This window comes from Lithobates pipiens, unplaced genomic scaffold (assembly GCF_037356315.1).
Source record: "Lithobates pipiens isolate NorthernLeopardFrog02 unplaced genomic scaffold, aLitPip1_a1.2 Scaffold_7, whole genome shotgun sequence".
Lineage (NCBI taxonomy): Eukaryota > Metazoa > Chordata > Amphibia > Anura > Ranidae > Lithobates > Lithobates pipiens.
In genome coordinates this window covers 849,157-871,813 of record NW_027507892.1, presented here as the reverse complement: position 1 = coordinate 871,813, position 22,657 = coordinate 849,157, and the positions used below count along the sequence as shown (strand labels likewise).

Sequence of the window (22,657 nt, the reverse complement as noted above, 5' to 3'; positions counted from 1 at the left end):
AGTTGATAGTAGCTGTGGGCTAGACACTCTGTGGCAGCTCTGTGAGCAAGCAAGAAGCAACTTGAAGTAAGCTGGGAAGAAAACGCATGTGCCAATCTGACTGTAGAGCTTACTAATTTAATAAATTTATTCATCCAGAAATTTACTCGCAAAGGTGAAGTACAAAAAGGCCTGTAGCACTACAGGATATCCCCATCCGTGGAGTGGCGTATGCAGAGAGTCCTATGTGGCTATAGGCTCTGAGGGGCTTAGCCGGTGGATTCTGGCATTTTTCTGGGGCTGTGGAACGCACGGGTGAGAGATCCCAATGTCACTTCCAGGTTGTGGGGGGTTGTGAGTAGATTTCTGGATGAATTACGTTATTATTATGCCACACTCGGATTGGCGCGTGTGTTTTCTTCCCATTGGTGAAAGAAAACCATAAGAAGTCCCGTTTGCAGTTTGTGAGAAGCCATGTGGGGGACACAGCAAACATGTGGAAGAAGGTGCTCTGGTCTGATGAGACCAAAACTGAACTTTTTGGCCTAAAAGCAAAACGCTATGCGTGGCGGAAAACTAACACTGCACATCACCCTAAACACACCATCCCCACCATTAAACATGGTGATGGCAGCATCACGTTGTGGGGATGCTTATCTTCAGCAGGGACAGGGAAGCTGGTCAGAGTTGGTGGGAAGATGGATGGAGCGAAATCCAGGGCAATCTTAGAAGAAAATCTGTTGGAGTCTGTAAAAGACTTGAGACTGGGGCGGAGGTTCACCTTCCAGCAGGACAACGACCCGAAACATCCAGCCAGAGCTACAATGGATTGGTTTAGATCAAAGCATATTCATGTGTTAGACTGGCCCAGTCAAAGTTCAGACCTAAATCCAATTGAGAATCTGTGGGGAGACTTGAAAATTGCTGTTCAGGCGCTCTCCATCCAATCTGAGAGAGCTCAACTGACGGGGGGGGGGGGGCTGAATACAAATGCACATCACAGTTTTCAGATATTTATTTTTGTGTTGATCAATCACATGAAATACCAATAATACATTTAAGATTTTGGTTGCAACATGACAAAATGTGGAAAATTTCCAGGGGTATGAATGCTTTTTCTTGTACAAAGGGTTTTATTAGTAATCAGTTCAACAGAACAGCTCATCGCGTCTATGGTCACGTAGGAGATGTTACAGTATCCTGGAACACGCTGCTGCTTAGAGTGTAGATAGAAAAAATGCCCTCATGGGTTTTTGCATGCAGCATATTATCAAACCACCTATTCTAAAGATATAATATCGAGGGTATACAATATAAAATTGCTGAAAATTAACCATGTGACCATGTCAGTCAGGCTCAATCCTGGTGGCCTGATGACATAGAAGGATATGTAAAAAGACTAAGTGGGAAAAAAAGGAGAAAGGAAAAGGAAGGAGGAGAGGGGTGACCGACTAGGAGAACGATTGCGGGTAGGAATAAGAAGGAAAGGGGGTTCTGCGGGGTGGGGGACAAGCAGATACAGTGGGGCAAAAAAGTATTTAGTCAGCCACCAATTGTGCAAGTTCTCCCACTTAAAAAGATGAGAGAGGCCTGTAATTGTCATCATAGGTATACCTCAACTATGAGACAAAATGTGGAAACAAATCCAGACAATCACATTGTCTGTCTGATCTTTGAAAGAATTTATTTGCAAATTATGGTGGAAAATAAGTATTTTGTCAATATCAAAAGTTTGTCTCCATACTTTGTTATATATCCTTTGTTGGCAATGACAGAGGTCAGAGGTTTTCTGTAAGTCTTCACAAGGTTGTCACACACTGTTGCTGGTATGTTGGCCTCCATGTCCTCCATGCAGATCTCCTCTAGAGCAGTGATGTTTTGGGGCTGTCACTGGGCAACATGGACTTTCAACTCCCTCCAAAGGTTTTCTATGGGGTTGAGATCTGAAGACTGGCTAGGCCACTCCAGGACCTTGAAATGCTTCTTACGAAGCCACTCCTTCGTTGCCCGAGCGATGTGTTTGGGATCATTGTCATGCTGAAAGACCCAGCCACGTTTCAACTTCAATGCCCTTGCTGATGGGAGGAGGTTTGCACTCACGATACATGGCCCCATTCATTCTTTCATGTACACGGATCAGTCGCCCTGTTCCCTTTGCAGAGAAATAGCCCCAAAGCATGATGTTGCCACCCCCATGCTTCACAGTAGGTATGATGTTCTTTGGTTGCAACTCAGCATTCTCTCTCCTCCAAATATGACAAGTTGTGTTTCTACCAAACAGTTCTACTTTGGTTTCATCTGACCATATGACATTCTCCCAGTCCTCTTCTGGATCATCCAAATGCTCTCTAGCAAACCTCAGACAGGCTCGGACACGTCTGGCACTGCAGGATCTGAGTCCCTGGCGGCATAGTGTGTTACTGATGTTAGCCTTTGTTATGTTGGTCCCAGCTCTTTGCAGGTCATTCTCTAGGTCCCCCCGTGTGGTTCTGGGATTTTTGCTCACCGTTCTTGTGATCATTTTGACCCCACGGGGTGAGATCTTGTGTGGAACCCCCATATCGAGTGAGATTATCAGTGGTCTTGTATGTCTGCCATTTTCTAATTATTGCTCCCACAGTTGATTTCTTCACGGCAAGCAGTTTGCCTATTGCAGATTCAGTCTTCCCAGCCTGGTGCAGGTCTACAATTGTGTTTCTGGTGTTCTTCGACAGCTCTTTGGTCTTCACCATAGTGGATTTTGGAGTGTGACTGTTTGACGTTGTAGACGGGTGTCTTTTATACTGATAACAAGTTCAAACAGGTGCCATTAATACAGGTAATGAGTGGAGGACAGAGGAGCCTCTTAAAGAAGAAGATACAGGTCTGTGAGAGACAGAAATCTTGCTTGTTTGTAGGTGACCAAATACTTATTTTCCACCATAATTTGCAAATAAATTCTTTCACAAATCAGACAATGCGATTGTCTGGAGTTGTTTCCACATTTTGTGTCTCATAGTTGAGGTATACCTATGATGACAATTACAGGCCTCTCTCATCTTTTTAAGTGGGAGAACTTGCCCAATTGGTGGCTGACTAAATACTTTCTTGCCCCACTGTATTAGATTGATAGGAGCGTAGAATCAAATCTAGTAGATTGTATGTAGGCGACCCAAGACTGCCAGATCCTAAGTAATTTATCACGAGTGTCTGAAAGAATGGCCGTCAGCTTTTCGTTTACCGCAATGTCGTTCATACGATGTTTAACAGCCTCATTGCTAAGTATTGGTTTCTTCCAGGCTCTTGCTATAGTCAGTTTAGTTGCAGTAAATATATGCAGCGCCAGCTGGCGTTCCAGACGAAGTAGTCCTATAATTGGTTTACATAGGAGAGCCTCATAAGGGTCTCTCTTCAGATTAGTATGAAATAAGGTGCAGAGAAGGGCATAGACTCTGACCCATAATCTGCATTCTCTTGGACATGTCCACCAGATGTGTGACATTGTACCCTTTTGAGAGCATCCCCAGAAGCAAAGAGGAGAATAAGTTGGAATGAAACAAGCCAGTCTAGCCGGGGTATATTGCCATCTGTATAGTATTTTTTTATGCATTCTCCAAAATGAGAACATTTTTGGAGCATTTGGACAAAGCGATAGTCATGACCTGCCAGTCCTCCTGGATCCAGCTGCCTCCCCAGTTCGACCTTGCACTGGAGGTGGTAAGGTTTGATCAGTGCTTTTGTAGAGGAGATGATTGCTGCGTAGACTAAAGAAATTGAGCCCGAAGATTGAGGCCGGGATCTACAAAGGCTTTCAAAAGGGGTCTATATGTATGGAGTAGGTTGGGACTTTGATGAGCTGTTGTAGAAAGTGGCGAAGCTGTAGGTAGCTATAATGTTCACGGAGTGGAATATCGTGTGAGGAACGTACCGCATCAAATGCAATTATCCTAGTGGGGGTGAATAAAGAATGGATATCAACAAAACCGCTATTAGTCCTCCAAGAGAAATGTTGTGGGTTATCATGGCCTGGTGGAAACAAAGGGCAAGGGAGGAAGTGAAGAAAGGGAAGATGAGGAGAAATCGGGCCTGCCAAGTATTTAGTCGAGTCCCAAAAGCGGAGGGAATGTGCCAGGCAAGGCCCAATTATGTCAGGATGGTGTTTGTGAGGGAGCTAGGGCAGGGAGGCAACTGGAATCGGATAGGAGTCAACTAAATCCATTGTGGCCCATAACGGCATTTGATGTTGCTCATGGAGGTGAGATAATGTGGCTATGTTCGCTGCTGTATAGTAGGCTTGGAGATTGGTAACCCGAGAGGCCACCATTGATCTTATGGGCGTATAGAACCCGTTTGTTCATTCTGGGTCTGGTGGAACCCCAGGCAAATTTCAGGATTTTACGTTGATGAATGTGTAGTAACCGGGATCGGCAAGACATGAAAAAGGTACAGCAGTTTTGGGATATAAGTCATGCGGACTGCCACAATCCGCCCCGAACCAGGATAATGGAAGCTGGGATCAGGAGGACAGCATATCCGATAGCTTCCTAAACAGAGGGGGGAAATTGGCCTGGAAGAGTCCCTCGCACGTCGGAGTGAGCCTAATCCCCAGGTAAGGCAGAGACGTGAGCCATTGAAATGAAAAAGCATTTTTTAGGGTTGAAATGCTTTTTTAAGGCACTGTACAATCAACTATCATTTCTCCTCCATTCATTCAAGGACACAGCGATCTTTGAAGACATCACAGATCTTTTAAAAAACAGCCATTGGGTTACAGTAGTGCCTGCAGGAGTAGGGCCATAGGCATGCACACAGGGTGTGCCGGGGGTACCTAGGCACACCCCAATCACCCCAAGCGCGTTAGCATTATGGCTCTGTGTGCCGGCAGGAAGATAAGAAAGATCTCCCTCTTACCGGCTCTGCAATAAGAGAAGTGTTTACGCACTTCTCTTTCACTGTGACGGCAGGGGGATCATATATATATATATATATATATATATATATATATATATATATATATATATCATATATATATATCATATATATCATATATATCATATATATGTAGACACACGCATGTTTAAGCTTTGGGTGCACACCCTAATGCAACAGGCTGTGCACACCTATGAGAAGGTCACTAAGTACAAAAGAAAATAAGCACAGCCTGTGGGCTGTCCCTGCTGGTGGTCAATTTTGCCTGCAAGCTGTCATCTGTACTGTGTCAATCATCAGCAACTGAGGCATCTCCCGTGGTCCACATGTATTCACGCTTTGGGGCAGGGAATGCTTTGGCACACTACGTGATGCCAGTTTCCTGGCAGGATCGCTTGGGTGGGCTTAGACTAGGATCCCAATGTGCCAGAGCTCACCCCCACCGGTAGAAAATCCGCTTATGTGCTCCAGGCAGCTAAGCCAAGTTGATAGCACCAAAGTCTCCCAGATGGGACATTAGTTCCTGCTTTCTAGGATTTTTGCTCCCTTTCACTGTGCGATCGTCAATCAACCTGCTGGCTGGGTAAAAGGCTTAAAAGAGAAGTTCTGCAATAGAAAAAAATAAAATACTCCCCTAGATGGCTGCAGCACCGATCCCAGCTGTAGCTGTCCCCTGCTCTCTCGACGCTGAGAACTGAGCAATTAAAGGCTGCTGATCGCTCCGTTCTCAGTATTCAGTGAGCCGAGAGCTGGTGACTGTCAGTCTCCGGCTCTCTACTGTGCCCCTCCAGCGCTCACTGGAGTGCGGGGCTGAGGAGGGGGTGGGAACGGACAGCTAAAGCTCTCTACAGTCAACTGAGAGGGTGAGCCAGCTGCTATTCCAGGAAACTGGGTGGATCATGACTGTAAAGTCGGTATCTTTCCAGAGTCTGACGCCAGCCGACAGTGAACTTTAGCCTGCTGCCGGCTGATAAATGGTCACAGGTGTGCAGAACAAAGTGCACTACTATGATACATAGAAGTATAGCCAAAAAAGCTTTGGCCCTACTTCTCCTTTAATAATACAGATCCTTGCGGACCAACCACTGAGTGCATGAGTCCTCTCCATTTCATTGAAGGACAGTGGAGATCTTGAACTATTGACCATTGGGACATCCAAAAACAAGGGGTAGAAAACATATAACCTGACATGACACAGAAACGTGGCTCACCCTTGGTGGCTCACCCTTGGTGGCTCACCCTTGGACACACATTTGCAAAACTGGCTGGTTGGTTGGTTTCCCATGCAAAGGCAACAAGTTCACTTAAATCCGCACACCTTCTTCATAAAAAGAAGAATATTTGTTATAATGTTTTTATATGCACGAAGAACAGTCTTCTGTCGCAACTTTTCTTTTTTTTATCTTTGTTTTACAGACCTATAATCCAGATGCATTGCCTGGATAAATGATTGTCATTGGCGTTTTTTTATGCTCCGTAAAATGTGTAATTGGTAATAAAACCGAGCTGTTACTGCTGTAATAAAATACTTATACTGTCCGTTGGACTAAGGTGGGAAGGTTGTATTTTGTCCTCCTCCCAGAAAGTCCTTAACCACTTAAGGACTGAAAGGATTTGCCCCCTTAATGACCAGGCCATTTTTTTGCGATACGGCTCTGCGTCGCTTTAACTGACCATTGCACGGTCGTGCAGCACTGTACCCAAACAAAATATATGTCCTTTTTTTCCCACAAATGGAGCTTTCTTTTGGTGGTATTCGATCACCTCTGGGGTTTAAATTTTTTGCGCTATAAACAAAAAAAAAAAGAAGGACAATTTAGAAAAAAAAAAAGATTTTTTTACTTTTTGCTATAATAAATGTCCAAAAAAAAAACAAACAAATTTCTTAAAAAAAAAAATTCATATCAAAAGCTGCAGTATGTGTGGGATTTTCTGGCATATGTAGAACTAGCCAAATGTATTGGCTGCAGGGACCCTGAAACAACACCTTCTTGGCACTGTCAGTAGTTCACAAGATAAAAAGATTGTTCCCGAACTCTCGAAAACCACATTTCATCTTAGCACATAAAGATCTTGCTCAGCTATTTTTCTTATGTTTGAACTTGCATTTACTATTAGATGTAATCTTGTGTTTTAAAAAAAAGTGGTAAACCAATGCTTTTTTTTTTCCCTCCCCTTGCAGATGGTAATTTCAGTTAAGACAGCTCCTAGTTGGTTTGGTTTCACTGCTGACAGTCTAGTTCCTCAAGATGTACTGGTGTGTTGGGGTTGAAGCATGTGCTGGAAGTCGAGGTGGAAGTATGGATTCCCACAATGGTAAGTGTTTGCTGATATCTGATTAATTTCTTTATCTCAATGCCAGTGAAGGATGTATTTCCTTCTTTCAATGCTTTCTACAGATTATACCACGGTTTCCTTCCTAAAAACTTTTATTGTACTGGTGTTCCATTCTTCAGTATCATGCTTTGGTTTTAAACATGGTGCAAATCCCATGGGGATTCTTGGGGACCAACCCATTTGTGAGAGTGAGAGGTGCAGATTCACACTCCATCTGCAATATTACTTGTAGCTGTAAACTGGAAACTTGATAGTCCTTTAGACATTATCAGAGGAATTCAAAAAAGTCCTAGTAAAATTTTTCCGACTTAATGGCACATCAAATTGACCTGCACCAGATTTAAAAATTCCTTGTTGCCTACTTCGGTAGCTTCACTGATATGCGTGGCAGATTCAAGTAGTTCTTGATAGTGCCACTTTTACAAAGTGGAGCTATTACTGCGCTATATTAAAAAATAATTACCTCCAGTTCATAGATCATGAAAACTGGGAGGTAATTTAGACCAACTCTAATGCCCTGTACACATTGTTGGACTTTCCGACGGAAAATGTGTGACTGGATCTTGTTGTCGGAAAATCCGATCGTGTGTGGGCTCCATCTGACTTTTTCCGTCTGAATTTCCGACACACAAAGTTTGAGAGCCGGATCTAAAATTTTCCGACAACAAAATCCGATCGTTTAAATTCTATCCGTGTGTAGTCAATTCCGAAAGACAAAGTGCCACGCATGCTCAGAATAAATTAGGAGACGAAAGCTATTGGCTACTGGCCCGTTTATAGTCCCGTTGTACGTCACCGCGTTCTGAACGATCGGATTTTCCGACAACTTTGTGCGACGGTGTGTATGCAAGACAAGTTTTGGGCCAAAATCCGTTGGAAAAAAATCAGACAGATTTTGTCGTTGGAATAGCCAACCGTATGTACAGGGCATAAGTTAGCATACAGAGACGGGCAGAGAGCCTGTCTCTGAATGTTGTGTAGCATAAGGCATGTTTGCAAGCGATACCTCCACCCGTCCCCACCTGTCACTGGTTTTCAAGGATGCTGTCGACTTCACAGCCGACCGTCTCCTAGCAATTAGTCACACTGACAGTGGGCTCAGCCCGATGGGGAAGGCTGAGACACTATTTCCCCATCATGTCCACTCTCTCTTGTGATTGATAGTAGGCAGAGGGGGGTCCAAAGACACTAGCATGCTATCTATTGGCTATGGATCTGCCTGCTGTCAGTCACAGGGGGTGCATACCTGATAGGAAACTAGTGTCTGTGCATCACCATCAGGCTCCACCCACCCAACTTGAAAAATCCTCGGCTGCTGCACTTCCTATGTGAACGCTACAGTAGCAGGAGCAAGCTCATCTGCACTGAAGACATAGGCGTTGATTTACTAAAGACAAAATAGACTGTGCAGTTTGCAAAGTGCATTTGCTCCAGAGCTTAGTAAATGAGTTAAAGCTTCATTTTGCAAAGAATACCCAATCACATGCAAGGAAAATTAAATAACAAAACAGCATTTTCGCTTGTACATGATTGGATGATGGAAGCCAGCAGCGCTTCTGCACATTTAAAATGATCTGGAGCAACTGCACTTTGCAAAGTACACAGTCTATTTGCCTATAGCAAATCAACCCAAGAGTGTCCGCACGGGGCACCTTGGGGGAGATTTACTAAAACTGGAGCACTCAGAATCTGGTGCCAGCTGAGCATGGTAGCCAATCAGCTTCTAACTTCAGCTTGTTCAATTCAGCTTTGGAAATAAAATCTGGAAGCTGATTGGTTTCTATGCAGAGCTGCACCAGATTTTGGACTCTCCAGTTTTAGTAAATGCTCCCCCCGGTGTATACCCCAGATTCATGTAGCTGTTTACAACAGCTACATGAATTTCTCGCCGCACTGACATTTGCCGTGCAGAAACATATGAAAATTCTAAAGAATGTCTTACACTCTTTATGAATACCCCTGAATGTGTCTGGACTTGTATTATATAACTATTCATATTTAACCTATTCAGAGGGATGGTAGAGAGACTCTGCAGATATTGTTGTAGAATAACTTAGACCATTACATGACCCTACACGGCACTTCAACAAAGAGATTTTTAATATTTTTCATGGATATATTTAGACCATTTTGACCATTTATGCAAAGTAGCTGATTATTATGTTACAATACCCCTCATTAATACCTGCCAAGCCCACTTATGTGATCCACCTAGACAACCAAAACCAGAGATGGACTGGGACAAAACTTCATCCAGACCGGCCCACTTTAATTTTGCAAACATGCACAAAAACAGTATATATAGTATATATACTGTTGGGGGGGGGGGGGTGGAGGACACCGGGGGACACAGTGGGGGGTTGAGGACACAGAGGGACAGTGTGGGCGGTGGAGGACACAGGGGGACACCGTGGGGGTTGGAGGACACAGGGGGACACCGTGGGGGTTGGAGGACACAGGGGGACACCATGGGGGTTGGAGGACACAGGGGGACACCATGGGGGTTGGAGGACACAGGGGAACACCGTGGGGGTTGAAGGACACAGGGGGACACCGTGGGGGTTGGAGGACACAGGGGGACACCGTGGGGGTTGGAGGACACAGGGGGACACCGTGGAGGTTGGAGGACACAGGGGGACACCGTGGGGGTTGGAGGACACAGGGGGACACCGTGGGGGTTGGAGGACACAGGGGGACACCGTGGGGGTTGGAGGACACAGGGGGACACCGTGGGGGTTGGAGGACACAGGGGGACACCGTGGGGGTTGGAGGACACAGTGGGGGCCACGCAGCCATTACTTTGACAGGCTGTTACTCAAACTGGCCCACTGAGCCATCGGCCCACCGGGAAACTCCCGGTAGTCCCAATGGCCAGTACATGCCTGAGCAAAACTCGAAACCTTCACATGACCGCACATTCCCATTTATTAATTCTACAAGTTTGGAGGAGCTGAGGGTACAAGACTATAACCACCCGGCCTATAGCTTGATTGAAGCCATGTTCAAAATCCCCCAACAGTATTGCCAGCTGTGACTTATTAGGGGGAACACAAGATATTACAATCTGACCTCTATCCCCCTCATCAAGCCTTGGATGGTGGTGCCTTAGCCCCCATACACACTATCAGATTTTTTGCTGATTTTTTTCCTTCAGATTTACCAAAACCATATAATATAAGGTCAAGCCTTAGGAGTCTCAATGTGTATGCAATCAGGCAGGCCCTTCTACTACATGGTTTTTGTAAATCTGAAGACAAAAATCAGCCGACAATCTGATAGTGTGTATGGGGCTTTAGACTTGATGGTTATGTATATAGTGGTGAAACACAAAAATAGAAATTTAATTCTCCAAAAAAGTGTTGCCATCATCCCAAAGAATATTGTAGAAGAGGACCCTGAGAACAGGGATACTTGTACCCCCCAGCCCCCCTCCCTGCCGATACAAAGGGACTTGAAGGCGAACAAAGGATTTTTTATAAAAACATATTATATATTTGAAAAAATGCTTAAAAAAAGCATGTATAAAAGCGTGATAGTAATCTATACAGAACATTTGTGCAAGACAAAACAATTCACATATGATACATTTTCTACAAATTCAAACATGAGTACAAATTCCTCCATAAGTCTGACATGTTTCAGGACGGTGTCCCTTCTTCAGAGACGTTTTTAGGAGAGAAAATGAGTATCTTTTGAAAAACAGATAAAAAAGGCTTAACACAGACGTTTTCTTTCAGGCAAAATCACCATTGTGGTATCTGAAAGTGTCTAAAATACATACCAGTATTGAGATTATAAAGAGAATGTATGATTATATGCAGAAAGTGATTTCTTTAAAAGGTTTGATAAGCTTCCGCCACCAATTATTCACCAAGGGGTGATGGACTCCGTCCGAGCTCAGAGAAGCCCACACAACCACCCAAGGTCCCAGGGTGGGATGATCACCACGGTACAGCTACAATAGAGCCCTAGGGGATAGTTGAATGTCTTATTATATTTGGTTTATTAACTTAAAATTATGCATCAGAAAAAGACTTGGTGGTTGAACTAGATGGACTAGTGTCTTTTTTTCCAGCGTCATGTAACTTCATGCACATGGCTATACAGGGGCCATACAATGTGAAAGGCCTGCGTAATGATATTCCCGGGACCCGCTGCCATCACAACAGCCTTCCATTAAGATGCATTAAAAGGGGTGGCTATACACTGTTGTGTGGCAGGGGGAAGGTGGCATAAACCCACATGGGCACTCATGTATGTTCCGAACACGCATTGGCATGGCTCCCAACTGTCCCTGATTTCGAGGGACTGTCTCTGATTTGGAACAATGTCCCTCTGTCCCTCATTCCTCCTCATTCATCTCTCACTTTGGTCTGATCTATATAGATGTATATAAAATGCACTTTTTATCTATCAAAAAGTGTTTTCCAGCGCTAAACCTTTCATCCGATTTCTAAATTTCAAAAGCCAATATAAAGGAATATTAGTGGTAAAAAAAAAAAGCACTTGTGGGTTTAACCAATCTTGTTTTATTGTACAATTCTCCTTTAAGGGGGGGCGTGGCAAGGGGTGTGACCTATACCTGCATACTTTTGCTGATAGGTGTCCCTCATTTCCATCTTAAAAAGTTGGGAGATATGCATTGGGGTTGATTTACTAAGACCCCTTTCACACCAGGGTGTTTTGCAGGCGCTATAGCGTTAGAAATAGCGCCTGCAATCCGTCCTAAAAAAGCTGCAACATTGTCTGTGACACTACAGCGGTGCGCTGGCAGGACGTCAGGGAAAAGTCCTGCCAGCAGCTTCTTTGGAGCGGTGAAAGAGCAGTGTGTTTACCGCTCCTCCACCGCTGCTGCCCATTGAAATCAATGGGGCAGCGCTGTAATACCGCCGGCAAAACGCCGCTATTGCGGCGTATTGCCGGCAGTTTTAACCCTTTCTCGGCCAAAATCCGCTGCAAATCCAGCGGTAAAGCGCTGCTAAAAATAGCGCCGTTTTACCGCCCACGCTATGGGCGGTGTGGTGTGAAAGGGGTCTAAAACTGGAATGTGTAGAATCTGGTGCAGCTCTGCATGATAGCCAATCAGCTTCAGCTTGTTCAATTAAGCTTTAAAAAAACAAAACAAAAAAAAATGGAAGCTGATTTGTTTCTATGCAGAACTGCACCAGATTTTGCACTCTCCAGTTTTAGTACATCAACCCCATTGTCCTATTCCAATCTGACTGCTATCCCCTTTAACATGTGTCGGATGATGGTGACTTAGGTCTCATACACAGGGCTACATGGACCATATGGCATCTAGAGCCTGCGTAATGACATTTCCTTGGTCCCGCTGAGGCCGTGTACAGCCGCCCATTAAGATCCATTAGATAAGGCTGCTATACACTGTTACGCACCAGGGTTGTGTAAAGCATATGCACTGATGTATGCTCACAACACAGATCATGTTCATTCAGAGCATATGTCATTGTGAATGCTGTGCTTTATGTAACCCATGGAGTACAACCGCATACAGCTCCTCTTCTACAGGCATACCCCACTTTTAAGTACACAATTGGGTTTATTTACTAAAGCTGGAAAGGGCAAAATCCGTCTCACTTCTGCATAGAAACCAATGAGTTTCCAGGTTTTATTACCAAAGCTTAATTGAACAAGCTGGGATTAGAAGCTCATTGGTTTCTATGCAGAACTGAGCCTGATTTTGCACTTTCCAGCTTTAGTAAATAAACCCCATTGCGTACTTAAAAGTTGGGTATGCCTGTAATGCATTTTAATGGACGGCTGTATGTGGCGACAGTGGGTCCCGGGGATGTCATTCCACAGGCTCTACACGCTTGTATGGTCCTTGTACAGCCTTATTGACCTCACATGGTCTCTCTAACTGGCCAACAATGGATCAGGCGTCTATGTGTATTTGTAGGTCCCTGAAGCAAAGTTTGAATTTCTGACTCTAGGCTTTCAACAAAATAATTTTATTATATTCATTGCTATGCTGAGGAATATCTGAAAACCTATATCCTGTATACATGTATTCGTCTCTTGTGTTTGGAATCCTCTTTTTCTTTCAGTTTCCGAGGTGCCTGATGTAATTGCACAACATTTCGTCTTGCGGTCGTACTTCTTTACATTTTTGGGTTCCTACATTTTGTATGTAGACAGCAGGAAAGGACCAAGGAAGAAACACCCGGTCTGTTAGTCGATTATACCCTGTGATTCCAATTTTGGATATTGTGACTTATTGTGAAACTTCTGGTACAGGAAGCATTGGACGTTCAAATTAATAGAGAAGTAGGGAGCACATGGAGCACAATTCCTGGAAGATCTATGGAGTTGATTTTAGTGGCTCGATATCAGGCTGGAATGCCTTCTGAGATGTTTAATGTTACCAGTTGTGGCACTTCACTTGTTTAGTTTAATTGATCCAGAGCTGCAGAATTCCATCCAGGGGGTTCCAGGTAATGCAAGTGTGTATAGATTTCAGCTTTCGGCACCCCCGCGCCCCCCCCCCCCCCCCAATGAATAGCAGCCATTTTAAAGCCCAACTCTACTTTCGGGACCATGTTACTTGGTACACCCATATTTCGGGCCAAGTGGAAGCCCCAACCACTGTAAATGTTGTGAATGAATGAGCTACAAGTCCTGTCTGCCAGTTCTCAATGGAACACAAATGCAGTGATCAGCTCACTCTAAGCCCTTGTACACACGGTCGGAGATTCTGACAACCAAATCCGTTGGATTTTGTCCGACACTGTTGTATATACACGGTCGGACAAAGTTGTCGGAAAATCCGACGTGATGACGTTATTTCGTTACGATGGGACTACGTTCAGGCTAGTAGCCAATAGTTTTGGTGTAGGAATTTGATCTGAGCATGCGTGGCACTTTGTCCAATTGGAATTCTCTACACATGATCGGAGTATGTCCAATCGGACCGGTTTGTCGGAAAATATTTCCAACAAGTTGGAAAATTGGGTCAGACGGATATTCAGACGGAAAAAGTCCGATGCATACCACACACAGTCGGATTATCCGACAAAGCGGTCCGATAGGACACATTCCGTCGGAATCTCCGACCGTGTGTACAAGGGCTTAGTCCATTGATACTTCCTTCAGCTCCCTTTTCTCACTTGCTCACAATACTAGCGTTGAACAAACACACCTATAGTGTTAATGCACTTTGTTAGACTCAGTTGATATGTTTAATGCATGTTAAAGGCGTTGAGCACCCCAGATGCCTATTTTTTTGGGTTGTTGTGAACAAGGGCTAACGCGCTGCAAACACACGTCGACGAGTTTATGGCACAATATCATAAACTTGAATGGAAGTAGCTGAGATGCTTCAACTCCTTCCAAACGCCACATGAAGCTTCATTTTTGAAGTGCAGCAATGCAATGCGACGCAATCGCTTCATGTTCTGATAACATGAACGGCTCAGTGCGCTGTCCATATTATCAGCTGTAGATTGCTTTACTAGAAGTTTGAGGAACATTAAAAACACGCCTTAAACTCCTGCTTTTAATGCCAGTGTGAACAGGGTCTAAGTGAAAGCCCGTACCTTGGAGATTGAGGAAGAGTATGCTGGGGCCATTTAAAATAAAAATAATAAATGCACTTTCTCTTTGCTGCAATAATTTGTGCATTTCTTGTTTTTTTTAAGAAAGGTGAACCTAAGCTTGTCATAGATGACTCGTTTTCTTAATTCTGAAAGAAGGCTGAGAGAGAATGGATTCCTATATCTGCACAAATGAGGTGGGTGGAGGAATCCCACCTGGCAGGACTTGCAGCAGAACTCTTTGCTGTCACAATACACTGATCAGCTGCTGCAGCCTATTGACCAAAAAAATGTTTTTTCAGTGTGTCATTTTGACAGAATTTGAGTTAAAGAGGAAGTAAACCCTGATGGGTTTTACTTCCTCTTTATTACCCTGCAAAGTAAAAGCATAGCATACTAGCACATTATGTTGCACTTACCTGCAAACAAAGCCTGCATTGTCCCCACTGGTGGCTGCGTCCATCTTCACCCCTCTTCCTTCCGGGGCAGCTCTCTGACTGGTCGGAGTCGCAGGAGCCAATGGTCAGGACACAGGCGCATGCGCCGATGACGTTGGCACAAGCTTATATGGTAAATATCTCCTAAACTGTGCAGGTTTAGGAGAATTTCCAGTACCTACATGCAAGCCTTATTATAGGCTCGCCTGTAGGTAAAGGTGGTGTGTAAGGGTTTACAACCACATTAAAGTGTTACTAAACCCACAACCGTAAAATCAGTCTGTATATGCAGTAAAGCACGCTTGTTATACTCCCGGTGGAACCTAACTATTTACTTTGTGTAAAAAGGCTGCTTGATCCTGTAAGCACAGATCCTCCTCCTCTCTGCACTGTCCCCCTGGACAAGTCTGGATAAGACTGAGCCTTTGGAGTCAGGCTGCACATGCTCAGTTTGGTTTGTATTGCTAGAGGTTTTTTTTTTTCTTGGGAGGGTGCATGTGATCAGCACTGTCCAGACAGACGGTCAAGAGCCATGCAGCCTCATAGGACATCTCAGTGTAGTCTTCCTACAAGCTTCACCAGGAACTGATAGAATTCACAATACTGCTATATACTGCTGATGAGAAAAGCTATTCATCAGTTTATATTTACTAAAATACTTGCATTTCCATGTTCTGTGTACTGTGGGAGACCAGATATAGTGAATGCAGTCTCCTGGATGTAGTAACCCTTTAATGATCAACTTCTGTTGAACAAGGGCAGCCACACACAAATCAAAATCAGGCCATTCAGCCAAATTTTGCTCCATCTATGGCCAGCTTTAGCCTTTAAACTTCAAGTCATATCAATTTTCTTCTTAAAAGAAAAGGTTGGGGTTTTTTTTTTTTTTTAAATCATACTTGCCTTAGTGGATGCAGCATCAGTCCGATGCTGCATCTGTCCCCTGCTCGCTCGAACATTGAGAACTGAGCGTTCAAAGACTGCTGATCACTCGGTTCTCAGAGCTCTGTGAGCAGAGAGCTGGTGAATGCCACCCGCTCACTGGAGTGCTGGGCTGTGAAGGGGGCGGGGAGCGGTCGGCTCGGAGGGCTCGCTGAGAGGCTGAGCCAGGTACCGGTCTAGGCATATGGACTGATCCCTGGACCGGCTCTGTGACATCAACCAGCAGTGGGCTTCAGCGGGTTACAGGAGTGCAGAACAGACAGCACTCCACAGTACTGTACTTCTCCTTTAACGTGCAGGATGCACTTACATTTTCTCTTCACAAAAGCTAAGATGGGCACAATTTTTTAGTTGCATGTTCACATTTCCTGGGCTGGAGTCAAGATTGTCCACTTCAGTGTTCATGTCTGTGGAAGAGAGCGCTTTCTATGGAGACTGAATGAAAAGGCTTTGAGTGTTCATGTCCAGAGCACTTGTATTTACTATGGGGTTAGTATAGGTCATCTGTCGCCAACAGAATTAATTTAAAGGAGAAGTATGGGTTTGGGATTTTTCCCTCAATAGTACTTACCTAGGTGGATGCTACATCTGTCCCCCGCCGTCTCTTCACGGAGAACCGAACCCTTGAACGCCGCCGATGACTCGGTTCTCTCGGCTCCCCAAGAGGAGAGCTGCTGCCTGTCAGTTAGCATCTCTCCTGCTCTGCTCCTCCATGCTCACTGGAGCACTGAGCTGTGGAGGGGGTGGGGAGCGGCAGTCTCAGTGGCTCGCTGAGAGTCTGAGACTGCCATCGGTCCAGGCACCCGGCAGATCCAGACTTCTGAAGTCGGGATGACGCGGTGCCTGGACTGAACTTGTTGACGTCAGCAGAGAACGCACTTCAGACCGCTTGAAGTAAAAAGTCGCAGATCGCTCAGTTTTCAGGGCTCCGTGAGCAGAGAGCTGCAGACTGTCAGTCACAGCCCTCTGCTCATCTCCCTCTGTGCTCATTGGAGCACTGAGCTATGGAGGGGGCGGGAGCAGCCATCTCAGGCTCTCAGAGGCTCGCTGAGAGGCTGAGCTGGGTGTCAGTCCAGGTACTTGGTGGATCCAGACTTTATTGTCGGGAGGACAAGGTGCCTGGACTGATATCCATGACCTCAGCAGAAAGTGGACTTCAGGTTCATAGGAGAAGCCCAGCCAAACGAGCTCAGGCTGAACTTCTCCTTTTAACTATACAAATAACATAAAAATCCCAACAAGGGTAGCTCTCTTCCCCTTTAACACCTACCCCAGTTTAGACTCTGTATTTCACAAAACAAGAAGGCTGGATTCACACCTATGTATTTTTTAGTGCTTTTTGCATTTTGCAGATTTGCACTGCAGTCCATCTAACATGGTTTCCAATGGAACACATTCTGTAGTGCAAATCTGCAAAATGCAAAACGCACTAAAAATGCCATAGGTGTGAATCCGGCCTAAAGTCTTTCACAGCAAATCTATGCTTCTTATAGTGCACTTTACATAAACTGCTTGTGCACACTCCTCTACCAGTTGTGCTCTCACCGTACGTTTATGAGCCACATACAGAATGTAAAAGCTTGTACCTCTTCAACTGAGGTGCGCTTTATATATATATATATATAAAATCTTTAAACAAGTGAATATCATACAAACATAAGGTGAACATAGACATTTACCGATTAACATCATGGCATGGCAAACAGCTGAAATGGGCAGTCTCATGTCATCCATGCAACGTACAGAAAACAAAAAGGCAAACAAATAACAAACAAGATTGGCATAAAGGAGACAGGGGATCCAAAGTGTTGTGGGCAGAGATGGCGGCCAATTGCAAGCCTAAAAGGGTGAACAAAGCCATGTCAATCAGGAGGGTAGCAGGCTGCTTGTGGGGCACAAATGCAAAAGAAATGTACACCCTAAGGCCCACAAAATATCCTATCAAGTGCTGGGAAACACCATATAGTGAATACACATACAGGATCCCAAGTAAAATAACATGAAAAAACATCTTGTGGGGGGGGAGTACAAGAGAAAAAAGAATAAACAACTGGGTAGTTCAGATGCTTTTTAATCCAACTCTTTCGCAGTACAAAAGGTATCCTTGGCACCTAATAAATATGATCCTCTGTCCCCCAGCAAGCATATCCACTCCTCTATTCCACCAGGTTATTAAAGGAATAGCCACAAAAAAAAAGTAAGAACTACATGGTGCTTTAATTTCCAAAAGACGCTTTATTTATGCCTAATCCACATACAATAAACTCACATTTAAATGTACATGAGCACATTGCTTATTATTAGCCCCACAGAATAGTTGCCGATATTCCGTTACTATCAAATATTGAACTTCTGGATTCTGTCCGACAGGATGAAGTCATTCAAAAGCTCCGCCCAATGCGTTTTGACACAAAATAACCTGAGTAAATTATGCATATACCATACTACTACAGTGATATACTACTACTACTACTACAGTGATCTCCACTAGCTTCTGTGGTCCTATGCCGAGTGACTGTCCTGCTGCATTGTGAACACAGGATTTTGCCATTGAATGCAAAGCCCCACCTCCCCACCTCGTCCAATCCGAGAGCACTTTGCATTCATTGAGAAAATGCAAAACCGATCTCTGAATGGCGTCCGTGCTGAGTAGCAACCTCCTTGTGTTTATATTGAAGCAGGGCAGCCACCCAGAGGCTATTGAAGATCACTGTAATAATAGTGTCCCATCAGGAAGATTTTCCTTGACCTCACAACAGAAAGTAAGAGTACATTTCTCCACTGAGGGATATCCTTTTTAGCTACCAGGCCCTTTGGGTCTGGTATGGATTTTAAAGGGAACCGCAGGCCAAAATAATCTGTGTGGGGTCCCCCCCAAAATCCATACCATACCCTTATCTGTGCATGCAGGCTGGGAAAGGGGGGGACGAGCGAGCCCCCCCCCCCCTCGTGAACCATACCAGGCCACATGCCCTAAACATACGGGGTGCTTTGCACCCCCAACGCACCTTATCCCCAAGAAACAAAGGGTGGGCCGTCATTGACCAGGGGGTATGCTGGGTTGGTGATGTCACAAGGGACGGGGCCACCCAGTAACATCACCGGGTGGCCCCGCCCCTTCGTTTATTTAGCGATGGGAGGTGGCGGAGCTGTGAAACTGCAGCAGCCTTCATTGGGTGCAGAGCTTTTTATTTTTATTTTTTCAAGTTGGCGGCCGGCATTGATCATGATTGACGATGGAGCTATACTAGGAGGCTTTTTTTTGTTTTGTTTTTTTATAAAAACTGTTTTAATTACTTTTTGACACTTTTTTGGTGAATGAGTAGGGGTACAATGTACCCTATACTCGTTCGCATCGGGGGGGGGGGAGGGTCCTGGGATCTGGGGGCCTTGTTAAATGGGGCTACCAGATTCCTATAAGGCACCCTCACAACCACCGGGCCGGGGTTGTGGGGAAGAGGCCTATGCAACCCCCCTCGGGGGGGGGGGGGTGCTTGCTCATTTCCACCCCTTCCCTGGCCTGCCAGGCTGCATGCTCGGATAAGGACCTGGTTTGGATTGTGGGGGGCACTCCACAAGTTTTTTTTTTTTTTTTTTTAAACATATGGTGTGGGATTCCCATTAAGGTCCATACCAGACCCAAAGTTTTTTTTTCACTTTGCATGCGCAGTACGGAGCAGACGAAGCTTCGGAAAATCTCTGAAGCTGAACGGCGCCTGCGCCGTGAGTGGAGGTGGTAGTCCCACCATCCAAGCGGACATAGGGATGTGAATATTAGAGGGCCCCTTGCGGGCGAGCTTCGCTCGCCACGCTTCGGGCTCGGCCTCGCTGCGCTCGGCTCTTTTTATTCCTACTCTATGTCCACTTGGATAGTGGGGATAGAACCTGGACTCACGGCGCAGGCGCCGTTCATCCTCTGCAATTTTCAGAATCTGTGTTGCTGTGTACTGCGCATGCGCAGTACGCAGCGGACACTATCGGATGGGGGACCTTATATGACAAGACACCGGCAACTGTTCTTTTTACATTTAGCTGTCAGTGGAGAACCATCATCTTCTGCTAAATGTAATTTGCACACTGTGCTAAACACTGTTAAATGCCGGAAAAAAAATCAAAAATAGCAGGTTTTTTTAACAGTTTTTTTTTAGCTTTCTAGTGTGCATGAAGTCTTAGGCAAAGACTACAAATATCTACTTGTCACCAGCTTTTTCATTAGAAAAAACGAGGGCATTATTTGGATAAATAGCAGGATCTGTGCTATTAATAAAACCTCTGAATGTGGAGTTGGCCACTGGGGCATAAAGGGCGATTTGCAGCACTCCATCCACTGTCCTAAAATATGGACCAATCCCCTTATTTTAAAGATGATGGTAACATAGTGACATGTCAGTGGAAGGGAGTGGTGTTATTTGTCATAGTGTTTCCATTGGAGGGCTTTTTTTTCTTGTTCCGTCTTGCTATAATTCGGAGTGTATAATTGGACATATAAATGGGGGTTATTAGGGGACATCTTTCCGCTCTTCCCTGCAGTAACATTCTAGACTCCGAATATTGATCGGTCTATCAGGCAACAAAACCACAAGTCTGACCTTCCCATCGGAAGCAGTATCTCTTCAATCCCAGAGAGGTATTCTGACAGATTTATAATCCCCGATAAATCTACTGTCTGGCAAAGAGAATGAATACACTTCTATTATTTATTCTGGAAAACAGGTTATGATATCAATAGGGAATTCTAATACTATATGAAATGGAGGGAGCAGAGAGCGAATAATGGCAAGTGCATTTAATTCTGCATACCCAAACAGAGTGAGTTCATGTACTGACTCATTCCTATTGGTTTAAAACAGAACTAAAGCTGAAAAACAAATGCGAGCAGGCAGGCTCTTTATTGCAAAAAAAAAAACCCATTGGGGTTTATTTACTAAAGGAAAATCCACTTTGCACTGAAATTGCACTTGGAAGTAAAGTCGCTGTAGATCTGAGGGGGACATGCAAGGAAAATAAAAAACAACATTTTGGCTTGCATATGATTGGATGATAAAATCAGCAGAGCTTCCACCCATTTCAGATCTACCCCTCAGATTTAGGGCGACTGCACTTCCAAGCGCACTTTCAGTGGGGGTTATACACAATGGGGGTTATTTACGAATATATATAATAATAGATTATATTTATTATATCTAAGAAATGACACTTGTCTACAATGTAAAGTAGTGAGTGTACAGCTTGTATAACAGTGTAAATTTGCTGCCCCCTCAAAATAACTCAACACACAGCCATTCATTTCTAAACTGCTGGCAACAAAAAGTGAAAATGTCCAAACTGGCCCAAAGTGTCAATATGTTGTGTGGCCACCATTATTTTGCAGCACTGCCTTAACCCTCTTGGGTATGGAGGTCACCAGAGCTTCACAGGTTATCACTGGAGTCCTCTTCCCCTCCTCCATGATGACATCACGGAGCTGATGGATGTTGGAGACCTTGCCCTCCTCCACCTTCCGTTTTGATGATACCCTACAGGTGCTCAATAGGGTTTAGGTCTGGAGACATGCTTGGCCAGTCCATCACCTTTACTCTCAGCTTCTTTAGCAAGGCAGTGGTTGTCTTGGAGGTGTGTTTGGGGTCGTTATCATGTTGGAATACTGCCCTGCGGCCCAGTCTCCGAAGGGAGGGGATCATGCTCTGCTTTAGTATGTCACAGTACATGTTGGCATTCATGGTTATACAAGCTGTACACTCACTAATTTAGATTGTAGCAAAGTGTCATTTCTTCAGTGTTGTCACAAGAAAATTTATAATAAAATATTTACAAAAATGTGAGGGGTGTACTCACTTTTGTGAGATACTGTATATAGACTCAATGAAAGCATTTACTAGGGAGGAGAGTCGGTGAAGTAGGGAGTCCCTATGTATCCTGAGAATCTATCCATGGACCTTATATTTTAATAAATGTTTTGGGCCACGCTCTCGCCTCGCATGTCAACTTATAAAGCAACAGGTTCTGATTAATACATTTTTTCCAAAGACCCGAGTGGTGACAATCTAGTTTTATCCAATACAGCGCAATAGTTTTCCTAGTGTAGAAGAGCAATAGTATTAAGGAAACTTTTGGTTCTAGAAGACAACTCTACATCCTCAAATACATCTAATAGGCACCATTTTTTTGGGTTGCATACATTATGAATTTCAAAATTAGAGGCGATGAATTCAGTAATCTCCAACCAGAAAGGCCTGATCCTGGAACAGGCCCAAACCACGTGAGTAAAGTCACCCTGTTCCACCCCACGTTTGTAACACAAAGGGCTCCCTCGTTCGTGCATAAAAAAGAGTCGTTTAGGGATATAGAAAACTCTATGAATATACCTCAGTCGAGTGAGGTTCAGAAATTGTCAAAGTAGAAATCGCCTCAAACTCAACCTATCCAAAACCAAGCTCATGATATTTCCTCCCCCACGTGCCAATTCCTCAGATTTTTCTGTCGAAGTCAACTATCAACCCG

At 44.5% G+C, this 22,657-nt stretch overlaps 1 protein-coding gene across 1 annotated transcript in view; it reads left to right on the top strand.

Moving 5' to 3' along the window:
• Positions 1-22,657, top strand: part of LOC143959292 (leucine-rich repeat serine/threonine-protein kinase 1-like) — a gene marked incomplete in the record, with an annotated part of 364,255 nt that overhangs the window by 52,242 nt on the left and 289,356 nt on the right. Inside the window, 1 exon segment of the mRNA XM_077467970.1 lies at positions 7,070-7,203. Coding sequence (XP_077324096.1) covers positions 7,137-7,203 — 67 coding nt within the window.